Below are 18295 nucleotides of genomic sequence, written 5' to 3'. Positions count from 1 at the left end.
CTTGGGTGTCCCCGTGGGCATGGCTTAGTTTCATTGAGTTAGACAAGGCTGTGGTCCTAGTGTGATTAGATTGACTAGTTTTCTGTGATTATGTTTCAGTGTGTCTGCCCTCTGATGCCCTCTTGCAACACCTACCGTCTTACTTGGGTTTCTCTTACCTTGGACGTGGGGTATCTGTTCACGGCTGCTCCAGCAAAGCGCAGCCACTGCTCCTTACCTTGGACGAGGGTATCTCCTCACCGCCACCCCTCCTGACCTTGACGTGGAATAGCTCCTCCATAAACCATAATAGATAAGAATTCTGATTGTCTGCTCCTGAGGAGAGCAGACCTTTCGTGACCAGTGATAAAAATACTGTTCATTTCTACTGAATGTTGCCTGGTTCTTAGAATTGGATTGTGCAAACTTCCTTACCCCTTAAAGTTAAGTGTTGTGGTGGTCCATCCCAAATACATAATGATCACAAAATATTTTACCTCATTGAATAAAATATCTCTTGAAAGAAAGACTCATCCTTTTTCTTTTTACTTAAGTATAGTTGATTTGCTGTGTTGTATTTGTTTCATAATAGTGTATGAAGTAGTGTATAATCCAGTTAGACATATATTTCTTTTTCATACTCTTCTCATATTATGAAATAGTGAATATAACTCCCTGTGCTATACAGTAGGTCCTTGTGTATCTATTTTATGTATAGTAGTGTGCATTTCTTAATCCCAGATTCACAGTTTATCCCTCTCTCTACTTCCCCTTTGGAAACCATAAGCTGGTTTTCTATGTCTACTTGTATGTCTATGTCTGTTTTCTATGTCTACATGATTCTACTTATGTTTTCTATGGTTTACTTGTATCATTTTTCACATTTCACATTTAAGTGCTATCACACAGTTTGTCTTTCTCTGTTTGACTTTCTTCACTTAGATAATCTCCAGGTCCATCCATGTTGCTGCAAAATGCATTACTTCATTCTCTTTTAAGGCTAAATAATATTTCATTATATATATATATATATATGTTTAGTCACTCAGTCATGTCTGATTCTTTGCAACCTCACGGACTACAGGACTCCAGGCTTTCCTGTCCTGGACTATTTATTGGAACTTGCTCAAACTCATCCATTGAGTTGGTGATGCTATCCAATCATCTCATCCTCTATTGTCCGCTTCTCCTCCTGCCCTCCTGCCCTATCTTTCCCAGCATCAGGGTCTTTTCTAATAAGCTGGCTCTTCACATCAGGTGGCCAAAGTATTGGTGCTTCAACTTCACCATCAGTCCTTCCAATGAATATTCAGGGTTGACTTCCTTTAGGATTGACTGGTTGGATCTCCTTGCAGTCCAAGTGACTCTCAAGAGTCTTCCCCCACACCACAATTTGAAAGCATCATCTCTTTGGTGCTCAGCCTTCTTTTTGGTCCAATTCTCACATCCGTACATGACTACTGGAAAAATTATAGCTTTGACTAGACAGACCTTTGTTGAGCAATGTGATGCCTGGGCTTTTTAATATGCTGTCTAAGTTTAACATGCTGGGCTGGAGGAAGCACAAGCTGGAATCAAGATTGCTGAGAAATATCAATAAACTCAGATATGCAGATGACACCACCCTTATGACAGAAAGTGAAGAAGAACTAAAGAGCCTCTTGATGAAAGTGAAAGAGGAGAGTGAAAAAGTTGACTTAAAGCTCAACATTCAGAAAACTAAGATGGTGGCATCCGGTCCCATCACTTCATGGCAAATAGATGGGGAAAGAGTGGAAACAGTGGCTGACTTTATTTTTCTGGCTCTAAAATCACTGCAGATGGTGATTACAGCCATGAAATTAAAAGACGCTTACTCATTGGAAGGAAAGTTATGACCAACCTAGACAGCATATTCAAAAGCAGAGACATTACTTTGCCAACAAAGGTCCATCTAGTCAAGGCTATGGTTTTTCCAGTGGTCATGTATGGATGTGAGAGTTGGACTATAAAGAAAGCTGAGTGTCGAAGAATTGATGCTTTTGAACCATGGTGTTGGAGAAGACTCTTGAGAGTCCCTTGGACTACAAGGAGATCCAACCAGTCCATCCTAAAGGAAATCAGTCCTGGGTGTTCATTGGAAGGACTGATGTTGAGGCTGAAACTCCAATTCTTTGGCCACCTCATGCGAAGAGTTGACTCATTTAAAAAGACCCTGATGCTGGGAAGGATTGAGGGCAGGAGGAGAAGGGGATGACAGAGGATGAGATGGTTGGATGGTATCACCGACTCGATCGACATGGATTTGGGTGGACTCCAGGAGTTGTTGATGGACAGGGAGGCCTGGCATGCTGCGGTTCATGGGGTCGCAAAGAGTCAGACACGACTGAGCGACTGAACTGAACTAAGTTTGTCATAGCTTTCCTTCCAAGAAGTAAGCGTCTTTTAATTTCATGGCTGCAGTCACCATCCACAGTGATTTTGGAGTCTTTAAGAAAATACATCTGTCACTTTTCCCACTTTCCCCCCTTCTATTTGCCATGAAGAGATGGGACCAGATGCCATTATCTTAGTTTTCAGAATGTTGAATTTTAAGCCAACTTTTTCACTCTCCTCTTTCACCCTCATCACAGTACTCTTTAGTTTCTCTTTGCTTTCTGTCATAAGGGTGGTGTTACCTGCATATCTGAGGTTGTTGATATTTCTCCTGGCAATTCTGATTCCAACTTGGATTCCTCCAGTCCAGCATTTCACATGATGCACTCTGCATATAAGTTAAATAAACAGGGTGACAATACACAGCCTTGATGTACTCTTTTCCCAATTTTGAACTAGTCTGTTGTTCCATGTCTGATTCTGTTGCTTCTTGATCTGCATAAAGGTTTCTCAGGAGACAGGTAAGGTGGTCTGGTATTCCCATCTCTTGAAGAGTTTCCCACAGTTTGTTGTGATCCACACAGTCAAAGGCTTTAGAGTAGTCAATGAAGCAGTATATGTTTTTCTGAAATTCCTTTGCTTACTCTATGATCCAGTGAATGTTGACATTTTGATCTCTGGTTCCTCTGCATTTTCTAAACCCAGTTTGTACGTCTATCTGGAAGCTATCAGTTCATGTACTTCTGAAGCCTAGCTTGAAGGATTTTGAGCATTACCATGCTAGTATAGGAAATGAGAGTTAATTTTATGGTAGTTTGAACATTCTTTGGCATTGCCCTTCTTTGGGATTAGAATGAAAACTGACCTTTTCCAGTCCCGTGGCCACTGCTGTTTTCCAAATTTGCTGACAGATAGAGTGCAGCACGTTAACAGTATCATCCTTTAGGATTTTAAATAACTCAGATGGAATTCAATCACCTCCATTAGCTTTGTTCATAGTAATGCCCAATTGACTTCACACTCCAGGATGTCTGACTCTTAAGTGAGTGACCACACCATTTTGGTTATCTGCGTCATTGTTTTTTTGCAGCTGGGTATTCTTGCTGCTACTTCTTAATCTCATCTGCTTCTGTGAAGCCCTTACTGTTTCTGTCCTTTATTGTGCATATCCTTGAATGACATGTTCATTTGATATCTCCAATTTTCTTGAAGAGATCTCTGGTCTTTCCTGTTCTATTGTTTTCCTCTATTTCTTTACACTGTTCACTTAGAAAGGCTTTATCTCTCCTTGCTATTCCCTGGGACTTTGCACTCAAGTGGGTTTATCTTTCCCCTTCACCCTTGCCTTTCACATCTTTTCTCAGCTATTTGTAAAGCCTCCTCAGACAAACACTTTGCCTTCTTGCATTTCTTTTTCTTTGGGATGGTTTGGTCACCACCTCCTATAAGTTACAAACCTCCATTCATAGTTCTTCAGGCACTCTATTCACCACCCCCACTGTATAAGGGATCTGATTTAGGTCATACCTGAATGGCCCAGAATTTTCCCTACTTTCTTCAGTTTAAGACTGAATTTTGCAATAAGCAGCTCATGATCTGAGCCACAGTCTGCTCCACAGGTCTTGTTCTTGCTTTTTTGCTGAGTGTATAGAGCTTCTCCATATTCTGTTGTAAAGAATATAATCAACCTGGTGTTGACCATATGTTGGTATCCATGTGTAGTCTCTTGTGTTGTTGGAAGAGTGTTTGCTATGACCAGTGTGTTCTCTTGGCAAAACAGCCTTTGCCCTGCTTCATTTTGTACTCCAAGGCCAAACTTGTTTGTGTCCAACTCTTTGTGGCCTGCCAGGCCTCTCTGTCCATGGGAATTCCCAGGGAAGAATACTGAGGTGGATTTCCATTTCTTTCTCCAGGGGATCTTTCTGACCCAGTGATCGAACCCACATCTCCAGGACTGGTGGGCAGATTACCACTGCGCTACCAGGGAAGCCCCTATATATACAGTTCTGGCTCCTATGGAGTCACTGCTTTGCCCTGGGTCGCAGTGCATGTGAAATCTTGTGTGTGCCCTCCAGGAGTGGAGTCTCTGTTTCCCCCAGTCCTGTGGAGCTCCTGCACTCAAGCCCCACTGGCCTGCAAGGCCGATGCTCTGGGGGCTCCTCCTCCTGATGCCAGGCCCTCAGGCTAGGGATACTGATATGGGGCTCAGATCTCACTCCTGATGGGGAGAACCTCTGTGATAAAATTACTTTCTAGTCTGTGAGTTGGTCAACTGCCAGGTATGGGATTTGATTTACACAGTCAAAGGGCCCCTCCTACCATCACATTGAGACCTCATCTTTGGATGTAAAGTATCTTTTTTGGTAGGTTCCAGTCTTTCTTGTCAATGGTCTTTAAGCAGTTATTTATGATTTTGGTGTTTTTATGAGAGGAGGGAAGTTCAAGTCCTTCTACTCCTGCCACCTTGTCTGGAATTGAAGGACTGCTTTTAGTTTGGATGCTTGCTGTCTTTTCCAGCAGTGTGTGCTGGCTGCCATCGCCTTGGTATTTGGTGTGCAAGCACAATGCACAAAGGCCCATGCACACTCCCAGTAAGCAGGGACCATGATCAGGACCCCCTCCCAGGCCTCCCAGGGGCAGCAGTGGTCCATGATGTCCCGGGACAGCAAGGCTAGCAGTTGGCACTTGCTCCTGTGTCTCTCAGTAGCAGTGACAGCCTGCCTACTCCCAAGGAGAACAACTGGTGCCTGCTCATGGGTCCCTAGTTATGGGAGTGGCCTGTGCCCATCTCTGGAGCCCATAACAGTGACAGCAGCTTGCACCTACCCCCAGAGCTCATGTTAGGTGGTGTCTTGTTGCCAGAGAGACCAGGTACAGGAAACAAAGCTCCCCTATGGTGGTCCTGCCCCTCTTCTAATGTGCCCCCCCTACCCAACAGTGGTGTCTTGCCTCTCTGGCAGGCCCCGGCCTCCTCTGAGTGCACGATTAGTCGCCACTCTCCAGCCTCATCAGGCTGTCTCTACACCGCCAATCCCTCTCTCTCTGGGTCTGACTCTGAAGCCCGAGCTTTGGCACCTAGCCTCACCACACCAACAGATGAGCATGTCAGCCAGGGTACACAGGGCAGAGGTGTGAACCATCTGTGCAGGTCCTTCCACTGTAACCAGTTGCTGCACTCTTCCTCCAAGGCTCTGAAGCTCCCCCTCCATCTAGGTTGATCTCCCTGCAGGTGAGGGGACTTCATAGTGTGGGGGAACCTTTCTTCCTTCACATCTCCCTCCCTAGGGTGCAGGTCCTGTCCCAATTCCTTTCTCCCTCTTTCTTCTTTTGTCCTACCTTGTTACATGAAAGGTTTTTTGCCTTTTGAAGTCTGAGGTCTTCTGCCAGCATTCAGTAGATGTTCAGTGTGAATCATGCCACTCGTAGATGTGCTTTTGCTGTATTATGGGAGGAGGTAAGGTCCACATCCTACTCCTCCATCATCGTGATTCCTCTCCTGTAACTGTTGACTTTTAAGGGTGTTGAGTTGAAATGGTAAAAGGGAAGTCCATCTTTCAGCCACTCCTGGAAGTCAAGGACAAAGACAGGAAGCACTGTCTTTGCCCTAACAAAAAATTAGGTTTATCTGAAAATGTTATTTGGAGAGTGTCAGCTTTTCCCCTCCCCTACAGCAAAGAGAACTTTTCCTTTTAGTGAAAGAAAAATGATTTGGGAATGGGATAAGAAAAATCAGGGTGTAAAGGGAGCTTAAGAAAGCCATCATTGTTGTATTGTTTGGAGGGATGTCTCATGCTTCTGTTGCATGGTTTTGTTATATAAAATGGAGAATTAAAACAATTCCAAATGGACATGTTGGTTATTATACTATGATTTTAAATTTGTTTGACTAGAGTAACAAATATACATTTATATCTACTTTATATTCATGCAGACAAGTTTACATATTCAAATTAGGGGCACATCAAAAACTGGCAAGTAAGTAAGTGGCAAAATAAGCACAGTGACTGGCGATACAGTGCTGAAAACAGCTGCTGCTAGGGAGAAAGAAATCCTTGATTGGCAAAGGTCAGGGTGCAACATGGGAGTGTGGGGGGTGTAGTGACAGAGAATAGAGAACTGCTACCTTTCTGTGCAAGGCTTACTTAATAAAATGATTTCATTCCTCAAATTTTATAACTGTATCTGAAAAAAAATCCAATTAAAAGGACTTCTTTACTTTGTATTCTTGCTCTTACAGATCCCTCGCTTTCTTCTTACTGTTTTAAAGCTTTTCTTAATATCAGAAGAAATAAAATGAAGCTAATTACCAAGGAACATTGAAAGCCTATTTTATACACACACACACACACACACACACAATTTGCTTCTCACCAGGCACAAATCTATTATTGGCAAGACTTTTTGCTTTTAATCTTCATGTAAGTATAATCTGAGAGAGGAAAAACAAACCCCAAATTGTAAAATGTGCTATATTTATATATGTAAAAAATTTAAAATTAGTCTTAGAGATGGCACCTAGTAAGAGGAAGGCACATATGTGTAGCCCACTGAATATTTAAAACTCTCTTTCAGTGTTTGAAATGGTGCAATTCTGACTGTATAGGGAACAAAATATTTATGTGAAAGTTCAATCAGTTTGTAGTTGGCTGAATGTAATCACATATTTAACAAGATGCTGCTGTATTTAATTTTAAAAATTCGTTTTTAAAATTTAAAAAATTTTAATTTTAAAAACGAATCTATGTTCAGAGTATTAAGTTTGTAAGTTCTCCTTCAAAGAACAGAAGAGCCAGTGATTAATAAAGACAAGTGTTCAGATTTATTTGGAAATTCACAGTTTCTAATGGCACTACAGCTCCGTAGTTATATTATTAAAAGTCTTCTTTCCACAACCCTGGATGCTGCACACAGATGGTGTAACTTCCTGCTCTACCTCTGCTCTCATCTGGACCTCTTTTCAATGGGTTTCTATACAATCAGGCCCTCTTGCTCTGAATGGCTAATTGTACAGACTGGAAAAAAATGTAAATCATCTAAAACATATTGTTACCGTAAAGCAGCAACTTAAACAAACAAAAGAGGCTTTAAATAAGTCACATTACGAACAATACCCCCATAAGGTATTAGACAAGTTTAAAAGTTATTACTAAAAGTGCTCAATAACTTATAACTTAAATTTTACAACACAAAACAGTGAATTCTCTCCCTTTCAAAAAGAAACTTTCCACTTTTACTCCATTACTGTATAAACACATACTTAGAAATCATTTGATTCAAAGTCACTGCCAATTATTTTTAAAGAAAAGAGACAAAATGAATACAAACACATTGACAGCACACATGTATATCTGCACATTTGTAGCCAATACAAAGCAAACACCAAGGAGTAGTAATCCCTTTAGACTTGACCAATTAGACAAGGCTTGACAAACTCACTAGCTGGTTCTGTGCATATGTACATAGGCAGTGATTATGAGGCCTGGACTCACTGGACAAACTTTTAAATTTTCCTTTTTTAAGAGAAAACAACAATCTCAAAGTCAAGAGGATTAGTGCTTATTGTGAATGTTTAAAATGTACCATAGCTAAAGGAAACCCTTAAAAGTGGCTAAATGTGTTTAACACGTGAATTTATAGGAAAAAAAAATTATTTGCAAATACCAATCATTTGAAGAAAAAAAAATCACGTAGTTGTTTTTTCCTCTCACTGAATTAGTAACCAAAGGAAACTAGTGTGAATAAGTTAACTGAAAATAGCATTAAAAGTATCACCACTTACCTAGAAGAATAGACCTAAAAATTCCATCAAGTGTCTGTTTCAGGTGAGTTTGCTAAACAAAAGTCTACCTGGCCAAGTCTTTAGGATCTTTACACTGTCTTAACTGATTTTTACTGAACGCCAGGCGCAGATCACTTTAAAGCCTTGTAGTGTTTGCAGCTTCAAAAAACAAAGTTATAAAAGAAATCAAATGACAGAAAAAGTTCTTCCTCCTCTTCCAGTGGCATTATAAATAGACAAAAGGCACATAAATATGGGAAGGTGCAAGAAATAGGAACAAAGCTAAAGGAAGAGGTTTAGGCTTTCATTCCTATCCCACCCAAGGAACTGGGTTTCCAAATTACTTTTGTCCCAGTAATTAATTAATCTGTGAAAAAACATCTTTATAAAATGTCTACCATTGTCCTTGCAGTCTTGTAAAACTGCAGCTCATTAACCAAGATTGACATAATCCCACCTACTTTTTAAAAAGGCAGAAATCATAATTTCTGAATACTTTTCCCATTAATATGTTCTCCCTCCCCATACCCTTCAAATACCACAGACTGTTCTTCAAATAACAACAAGGAAAAGTCTCCACTATGAAAAGTTTGATTAATTTTAGATATGTCCCGAGACTGCTGTAACACCAAATGTTCCCACGGTGAGCTCTTTGTTTCCTTTGATTATGTCATGCAGGCTCGGCAGTGATCCTGACTTAGTCTGTATTAAAGTTTTTATCAATTTTCCTTGGTCTTGGACTTTAGATCGCCTTCGTTTCAAAGCCCTCTTCTCAGTTTTTGTCTTTTGAGACTGTCCATTGCACAGACTTGTGCAAGCTGAAATGCCACAAAAATAAGACTCTTCTGACTGTGATGAAGTTTCTGAGCTTCCTTCAGATGGAGGACCCTTATAAGAAGAGTGATAAACTTCTCCCATATTAGAAAAATCTCTCTGGTTTGTAAAAGGCTTTCTTCCTTTTATGTCTCCGTTGGCTACAGGGTGCAATGGATCAGCCGGCTTTATGGTCTCAATTTTTTCAGTTTTGTACTTGCAGCGTTTCTTCTTTAACACAAGTAAAAGAAAGGGTAGGAATTAGACCTATGACAGTACCTAATCAAACATTCAGAGAGCTGAGCTACTGGAGTAAAGTGCCACCTCCTGGTGGAAAGTGGAAGTACTATAAACAGCAAAACATACTGTTATGTTCTATACAGATACTGCCATAATTAGCTTTCCACTTTGTAATACTACTCAACCAAATTCTTCATTTATCTGTCACCTCTGAATATAGATTAGGTATCTGAATGCTTATTATGTGCTATATATTCTTCCAGTTGCTTTCATGTGTATCTTACTAACCCTAACCCTGAAAGGTGAGCATTTTGTCCTTGACTACCAAATGAGAAAACTAAGGTTCATAAGTTTGATTTCCTGTCCAAGTTACATGGCAGTAAGTGGCCAAGTTAGGACTGAATCCTAGGCTATTTGGTTTTAATGGTCAAGTTCTTCAGCCTAGAGACAAACGTTGTTTGCTTAGTTGCTAAGTTGTGTCTGACTCTTTTGTGACCTCATGGACTCCTCACTCCATGAGATTTTCCAGGCAAGAATACTGTAGTGGGTGGCCATTTCCTTCTCCAAGGGATCTTCCAGACCCAGGGATAGAACCTGCGTCTCCTGCATTGGCAGGCAGATTCTTTACCACTGAGCTACCTGGACCTCTAATGAGTACAACTTACTTTCAGAGGCAAAATGGGAAAAACCCGCACTTGTAACCAAAAAAGTCTAAGTATATTTTGATTTTTGCCACCTCTTTAATAGGTCATTTAAAGAAGATACAAATTCTGAGTTTCAGTTTTCTCACTTAAAAAATGGGGAAAGTATCATTTTCAGGTTGATATGAGGATTACAGGAATAGGTATACACACTGTCTGACATGCACTGATAATAAAGAATGAGTATCAACAAGTGGTCAGCAACTTTTTTCTGTAAAAGCCAGAGACTAAGTATTTTAGGCTTTTCAGGTCACATACTCTCTCTCCTATTCACTTTTATTTTATAACCCTTTAAAAATGGTTCCAGGATCATAATAAAACAGGCCATATATGGCCTATGGGCAACAGTTTGCAGACCCTGTAAACAAATCATTATCATAACTGAAAATAAACAGTAAGTTTAAGGACCAGTAAAGGTTACAGTAAAACTTTCACCTATTTCTTCATCTACATCCACATAACACACCAATACACTTGAAACAAAGCATTACCTTTTTTTCTGGAGAGAACTTGAGGGGTTCTACAATGTACAAATCACTTGGGTCTACTGTAAGAAAAAACAAAAAGGCAGATATAAAATGTAAAGTAGATTCTACTATGATTAAATACTATAACTATTACCCATTTATGATTATTTTCATAACAGAACCAATGAACTTATATTTGTAACAGGTTAAACATATATTTATGCATTTGAAATTAGTAAACCTAAAGCAACAAGGTAGAAGAGGGCACCATTCTTATCCTGGGCTTGACTGGTCATCATTGAATAACTTGAGTTTTTAACTAACAGCTGGCTCTCAACCAACACAGTAAGGATCCTTGTTTGGACCAGCTTTACCCTCTTGTTGTTTAGTCGCTAAATCGTGTCTGACTTTTTTGCCACCCCATGGACTACAGCTCACCAGGTTTCTCTGTCCATAGGATTTCCCAGGCAAGAATACTAGAGTGGATCTTCTATCTTGGGGATAGAATCAGTGTTTCCTGCATTTGTGGGCGGATTCTTTACCACTGAGCCACCTGGGAACCCTCTATCCTCTGAACTTGATAAGAAAAATAACATTACCAGGTAAGCTAATACCAAACTTACAGATCATATGAACATTTTTCTAAAAGACTAAACTCCACATTGTGTTGCAATTATGGGTTAATTATGTGCAACAAGCACATAGTATGAAAGTCAGTTCAAGGAACATACACACAAAAGGAAGTTTAACAAGTTTTTCCTAATTGTTTATTACTATGATTTACTGTGATCAAAACTATGATTTATTGTGATCAATACCAGAACACTCTGGTACGATAAGAAAATCAAAAATACTTAAGGTTCTAAGGTTTCATTACTTTAAGCACATTCAAGACAGCTTTACTGACAAGATAAATGTACATATAAAAGAGGGGCTATGAGATTTTAGTCCTATTCAACCCACTAAAAGTAAATGATTTATGGTTTGATGCAGGCGTTAAGTTTGTAAGTAACAAGTTCATAATAAACTTCATGTACCAGAAATTTACTAATAACATGACTCAATGAATTATTATTTTTCACATTATGTCTTAGAAACTTGTAGAGAAAGTCATCAAATATATAAAAATATCCAATGATTCCTTTAAATAGTCATTTCTACTAGATTACTAATCTCATTCAAATTGCTTTTTTTAAAAAAAAAAAAACACCATGTCTACTTCTAGGAATGACTGCTAATGGTTTTCAGATCGAATTTTCCACTAAAAGCAATGTTTTTTGTAAGTCACCAACAGCACTTCCCACTCCAGTACTCTTGCCTGGAAAATCCCATGGACGGAGGAGCCTGGTGGGCTGCAGTCCATGTGGTTGCGAAGAGTCGGACACAACTGAGCGACTTCACTCTCACTTTTCACTTTCATGCATTGGAGAAGGAAATGGCAACCCACTCCAGTGTTCTTGCCTGGAGAATCCCAGGGACGGGGGAGCCTGGTAGGCTGCCGTCTATGGGGTAGCACAGAGCTGGACACGACTGAAGCAACTTAGCAGCAGCATCAACAGCACTTACTTAGGCTGTCAAGACTAAGTAAGTAAGTAATCCCAGGCCACAACTGAAGGAAAAGCAGGAATCCAGGCCCGTCAAGTGAAATTCAAGTCATTTTTTCCCAGAGACCTTGCCACCACTGTCTGGCAACATGGAATCATACTGCATATTCCTAGCCAGGGAGACATCAACAACCGAAGTACAGTTTCTACTGAATGCACGTTGTTTTCACACAATCATAAAGTTGAAAAATCAAGTCAAATCATCATAAATTAGAGATGACCTGTACATTATACTCCTCTTTCAACAGAAAATTACAAGGCATTTTAAAAAGGGTAAACATAGTTTGAAAAGACTAAACAAGCATCAGAACCAGAGTTAGATGTGACAGAAATGTTGACATTATTATTAGATCAGGAATTTTTTTAAAAAATACATTAAGGATGTAAATTGAAAAAAATCAGACAACATGCAAGAAGAGATGGATAATATAAGCAGAAAAATTCTAAAAAGGAGTTTAAAAAATGCTAGATAGAGATCAAACACAGGAACAAAAATGAAGAATGCCTCTGGGTTCATTAATAGACTGAGTAAAGAACCACTAAACTTGAGAATATGATGATAGAAATTTCCAAATCTAAAATACAAAGAGAAACAAGACTTAAAAAAAAAAAAAATTGAACAGACTATCCAAAAACCATGGGATGACTCCAAAAGGTGTAACGTACAAGTAATGAGAACACAGGAGGATAAGGAAGGGAGAAAGGAATAGATGCAATATTTTAAGTAATAATGACAGAATCTTCTCAAATTGACATCAGACAGTAACCACAGCTCCAGGAAACTTAGAATAACAAGCAGGACAAATGCCCAAAATACTACAACGAGGCCTATCATATACAAATTTCAAAAAATCAAAGATATAAGCTAAAATTGAGGACCTAAAATTGCCAACAGACCTGCTTTACAAGTAATGTTAAAAAGCAGTTCTTTAGAAAGGAGGAAAATAAGGTAGGTTAGAAACCCAGTTTTGCATAAAGTAAGAGCATCAGAGAAGGAATAAAGGAAGGGAAGATAAAAACTTTCACTTTTCTTATTCTTAATCCATAACATAACAATTTGTTCAAAATAATAATAGCAACAAAGTACTTGAGTATGCTTATGTAAATAGACAAGATTAGGTAAAAATAAAAAGAATGACAGCACTGATACAAGGGATGGAAGGGAGGAATTAGAAATATTTTGTTGTTATAAAATATATGTACTACCTCTAGAGTAATATAGTGTTATTTGAAAGTGGACTTGTATTAGTTGTAAATGTATACTGTAAACTCTGGGACCCTAAAAAAAAAAGTCATAATTTTTTAACATATGCTATGAAAGGAAAAAAATGAAAACATATAATTTGCTCAGTTAAAACCACAAAAGGCAGAAAAAATGTGGAAGATAGTAACAGGAATAAAGAATGAGGGCAACAAATAGAAAATAGTAACAAATATAGCAAATACAGTTGGATAAATATCAAATCACTTTAAACTTAAAGGCCTAAATACACCAATTTATAAGACTGTAAACGTGGATCAAACAACAAGATTCAACCATATGTTGCTCATAAGAAGTCCACTTTAAATATAAAGATACATAGAGATTAAAGACACAGGGATGAAGAAAGATATACCATGCTAACACAAATCAAAAGAAAGCAGGAATGGCATATTAATTTCAGAGAGAGTAAACTTCAGAGCAAGGAAATTTATTCAGGATAAAGAGGGTATTTCATGATGATAAAGGGGTCCATTATCCAAAAAGCATAACAATCTTTACTCTGTATGCATCTCACAGAATGGCAGAATACATGAGGCAAAAACTGGTAGAACTACAAGAAGAAACAGATGAACCTACTATTACAGCTGGGGACTTTAACACTCCTCTATCCGAAGATCCAGCAAGCAGAGAATCAAAGAATATGGCAAATGTCAATAGCACCAAAATCCACTGCGTTTCTACATACCAGCAATAAACACAAACACACACAAAACGCAATTTTCAACAACATCGAAAAATATTCTAGAAATAAAACTTTCAAAAGTTTGGCTTTTTGGAGTACACAGAGATGCTACGTTCTTCCCAAATTGATACATAGAATCAATGTAATCAACCAAAAGCCTAATAATTTTTCAATGAAACACTTAATAAATGATTCTAAATTAACATGGAAACAAAGACCCAATAATGGCCGAGCAACCTAAAACAACTGAATTTCATACAAATTTTACAATGGATTTCCTACCTAAAACCACATACAAAAAATCAATTTCAGGTATCTTAGAAATCTAAAAATAAAAACCAAACACTAGAACTATAAGAGAATATCATCCATAAACAGTAAAAAAAAAAAAAAAAAAAAAAAAATCTGTTTAAACAACACAGAAGAAGCAATAACCACACCGGGAAAAAAAAAATCCCAGAAGTTTGATTACATTAAAATTAAAAGCTTCTTTTTCTTATTTAAAAAGACTCCATGTAAAAGAAAAGAAAATAAATAGCCTCAAGAGTGAAATAAGATTATCTGCAACATTAACGAACTAACAATTAGGATACAAATTTTAAAAATAACTATAAGCCAACAGGAAAGAGGTAAACAACCAAATAAAAGAACAGGCAAAAATTTCAATGTCCAAGAAAGTCAAATGATTAAAAGGCCTAAGTAAGCATGCTCAACTTCACTAGTAATCAGGTAAATGCAAATTATAACTAAAATAAGGTTAACAAACACTTTAAAACTTGACAATTCTGACTGTGCGCTGGCCAAAGTGTAGACAATGGAAATTCTCATGGTACTGGTGGAAGGATAAACTGATATGACCACTTTGGAAAAGTATGCCATTATCTTGTAACTTATAGATTAGCATACTCTACAACCCAGCAATTTTACATCTAGGTAATATTCCTAGAGGGGGCTTCCCAGGTGGCTCGGCAGTAAAGAATACGCCTGCCAAGCAGGCAGCTTCAACTCCTGGGGCAGAAAGATTCCATCCCCCACTCCTTCCACCCCAGATGGAAATGGTAACCCACTCCAGTACTCTTGTCTGGGGAGTCCCATGGACAGAGGAGACTGGTAGGCTTGCAAAAATCCATGGACTTGCAAAAGTATAGGAAATGACTTAGCAACACAACAACAAAAATATTCCTAGAGAAACTTAGGCAACTCTCTGCCTATATACAAACAAAGGGAATGTTTACACCAGCATTATCTGTAATAACCCCAAACTGTAAATAACACTGCAGAATGGATAACTACATTGTAATTTAGTCAGTTACTGAAATACTATACAATATTGAAAATGAAGTACAATTATGTATACGAACCTTACAAATAGAATGTTGAAGGAAAGAAGGCAAAAGGAGTATATATAGTATAATTTCATTTATCAAAAGCTCAAAACCAGGCAAAAATCCAATTGTATTGCTGAGAAACACAAACACTGATGGTAAAACTTATGAAAATGAAGATGACAACTAATTCAAAAATCAAGATAGTTACCTCTACAAAAAGCAATACCAAAAGTGCTGGTCTTGCTCTATTTCTTGATCTGGGTGTTAGTTACACAGGTGTTCACTTTATAATTACTCTGCATGTTGTACATTTCAGTTTTATGCACTTTTTGGTATTTCACAACAAAAATGTATTACAAAAATCAAAATAGTTTAGGTCTACTTGGATGGTCAACAGAAGTGAGAGATGCAAATCTAAGTATAATCTATAAAACACTGATGAAAAAAATTAAAGAAGGTACAAACTGAGCAGTATCTCATGTTCATGACTGGAAGATTTCATATTGTCAAGATGTCCATATACTACCAAAACGACCTACAGATTAAGTATAAGCCCTATCAAAATTCCAATAGCATTCTTTTTTTTAATGAAATGCATCCTAAAATTCATATCAAATCCCAAGTACCTTAAATAGGCAAAGCAATTGTGAAAAAGAAAAATAAAATTATAGGACTCACACTGCCTGATTTCAAACACAGTAATCAACACAGTACTGGTATAAAGACAGACATACAGAACAACAGGGGGAAAAAAAACAGTCCAGAAATAAACCCTCACACAAATGGTCAAATAACTTTCAACAAGGGTGCCAAGACCATTCAGTGGGGAATGAACAGTCTCTTCAATGAACACTGCTAGAAAGCTGGATATCTACATGCGAAAGAATGAAGTTGAACCCTTATCCTACATCATATACAAAAATTAACTTAAAATAGATGTGGTCCTCTTTGTTTTTGCTTTTGCTGCTTGTACTTTAAATGTCACATCCAAGCCGTGTTACAAAGTTTCTTTTTCCAAAAAGTTATAAAAACTTTATAACACTGGCCTTGGCAATGATTTCTTGGATGTACTAGTTAAAGTACAAGCAACAAAAGCAAAAAGAGACAAAGAGGACTACATCAAACTTAAAAAGATTTTGTCCATCATAGGACAAAATCATCAGAGTGAAAATGCAACCTACAGAATGGGAGAATGTATCTGTGAATCATATACTTGATGCAGGATTAATATCCAGAATATACGGAACTCCTACAATTAAGCAAAAAATAACCTGGTTTTAAAATGAGCAAAGGACTTGAATAGACATTTCTTCAAAGATGATTTACAAATGGCCAACAAACATATGAAAAGATGATCAACATCACTAATCATGAGAGAAACACAAATCAAAAGCAAAATGAGGTATCACCACACACCCATCAGGATGGCTACTATCAAAACAGAAAACAAGTATTGGTGAGGATGTGGAGAAATCTGGAACCACTATGCACTGTTGGTGGAACTGTAAAATGATGCAAGCACTATGGAAAACACTGTAAAGGTTCTTCACAAAATAGAACTACCATATGATTCAGCAATCGCGCTTGAGTACACAGCTGACCCTCTAATAACATGGGTTTGAAGTCTACTTATACATGGATATGTGAGTCTATTTATATGTGGATTTTTTTTCAACAGTAAATACTACAGAACTACATAATATGTAGTTGGCTGACTCCATGGATGCAGAACCTCAAAAATGGAGGAACCACGGATATGGAGGGCTAACAATAAATTATACACGTATTTTCAACTGTACAGATTCGGTGGCCTTAACTCCAGCACTGTTCAAGGGTCAACTACATATCCAGAACTGAAAGCAAGGACTTAAAGACGTATTTGCACACTCATGTTCACAACAGCATTATTTCACGATAGCCAAGAGGCAGAAGCAACCCAAGTGCCCATCAACAGATAAATAAACAAAGTATAGTATCTATCTGTACAACATAATATTATTCAGTCTTTAAACAGAAATCCTGTCACATGTTACAACATGGATGAAACTTGAGGACATTATGCTAAGTGAAATAAGCCAGTCAGAGAAAGATGAATAATACATGATTTCACTTATATAAGGTATCTGAAATATTCAAATTCACAAGAACAGAAAACACATTGATGGTGACCAGGGGCTGGGAGGAAGGGGAAAAAAGGTAGTTGTTTAATAAATACAGTGTTCCAGATTTACAAAATGAAACACTTCTGGAGACCTGTTTCACATCATTGTGAACATACTAAACATTACTGAAGTATATATATAACAATTAAATTTCTAAGAGAAACTTAAATTTCAAGTTGGTAAATTTTATGTTGTATGTTTTTTTACTACAATAAGAAAACAAAATAAGAAATGGGCCCTTCTCATAGAGTTTGGAATTAAAAATAAGGCAAGTACAAAGATGGCTAAAATCAAAGTAGACAATAGTAAATTTCATAAGAAGATATTTAATTCAAATTAGGAGAAGAAATAAATGAATTAATGAATAGCAGAATCAGAATTAGTTTCTTGACTATTGTACTCAACTTTTTAAATTATAAAGATGAACCAAGATGATACAGTTGTTTAAAATACAAGTAATACTACTATCAGGTACAAAAGGCTATATTCTACCTGGCCTTGAAGAGTTACATAAAAAGAAAAGAAACAGTCAGGCTTTCAACTAATTTAGAATGGGACTAGAAATGCTGAGAAGGAAAAATACCTCAACATATTGGTATTTCATAATCACACGAATACAGCTAAAAGATCAACAATACTAAATGTTAAATCTTAATATGGATGTAGAACAAATGGAACTCTAAAAAACAGCTGAATGTTCACACAACATTCTTGGCAAACTGTGTGGTGGTATTTACTAAAGTGGATCTTATGATCTGGATCTTATGATCCAGCAATTCCATTTCTGCTATATACCCAACAGATGTGTGTATGCAAGAAAATAATCCAATGGAAACGAATAATGAATAGTATGTTTGCATAAGGCAACACTAACTACAACTATACTCAACGACATGGTGAATCTCACAATATCAAAATAAG

General features: G+C 37.6%; 1 protein-coding gene across 7 annotated transcripts in view; it reads right to left on the bottom strand.

The window, feature by feature from the left end:
* Positions 1–7130: 7130 nt before the first annotated feature.
* The window catches only part of SUCO (SUN domain containing ossification factor), an 89676-nt gene continuing 78511 nt past the window's right edge, over positions 7131–18295 (bottom strand). For 4 of the 7 annotated variants that reach the window (XM_024976721.2, XM_010813242.4, XM_010813241.4 and 1 more), the window contains 2 exons: positions 10359–10414; positions 7131–9157 (listed from right to left, as the gene is read on the bottom strand). In XM_024976721.2, coding sequence (XP_024832489.1) covers positions 8714–9157; positions 10359–10414 — 500 coding nt within the window. In that variant the 3' untranslated portion in view covers positions 7131–8713. Of the gene's footprint in view, positions 9158–10358; positions 10415–18295 lie in introns of those variants that run through there. The other 3 variants (XM_010813240.4, XM_024976723.2, XR_811924.4) reach the window with 2 other exon arrangements.

This window comes from Bos taurus, chromosome 16, assembly GCF_002263795.3.
Source record: "Bos taurus isolate L1 Dominette 01449 registration number 42190680 breed Hereford chromosome 16, ARS-UCD2.0, whole genome shotgun sequence".
Taxonomy (NCBI): Eukaryota; Metazoa; Chordata; class Mammalia; order Artiodactyla; family Bovidae; genus Bos; species Bos taurus.
Note: the sequence above shows the minus strand (reverse complement) of the source record. Positions and strands in the feature narration are given on the sequence as shown.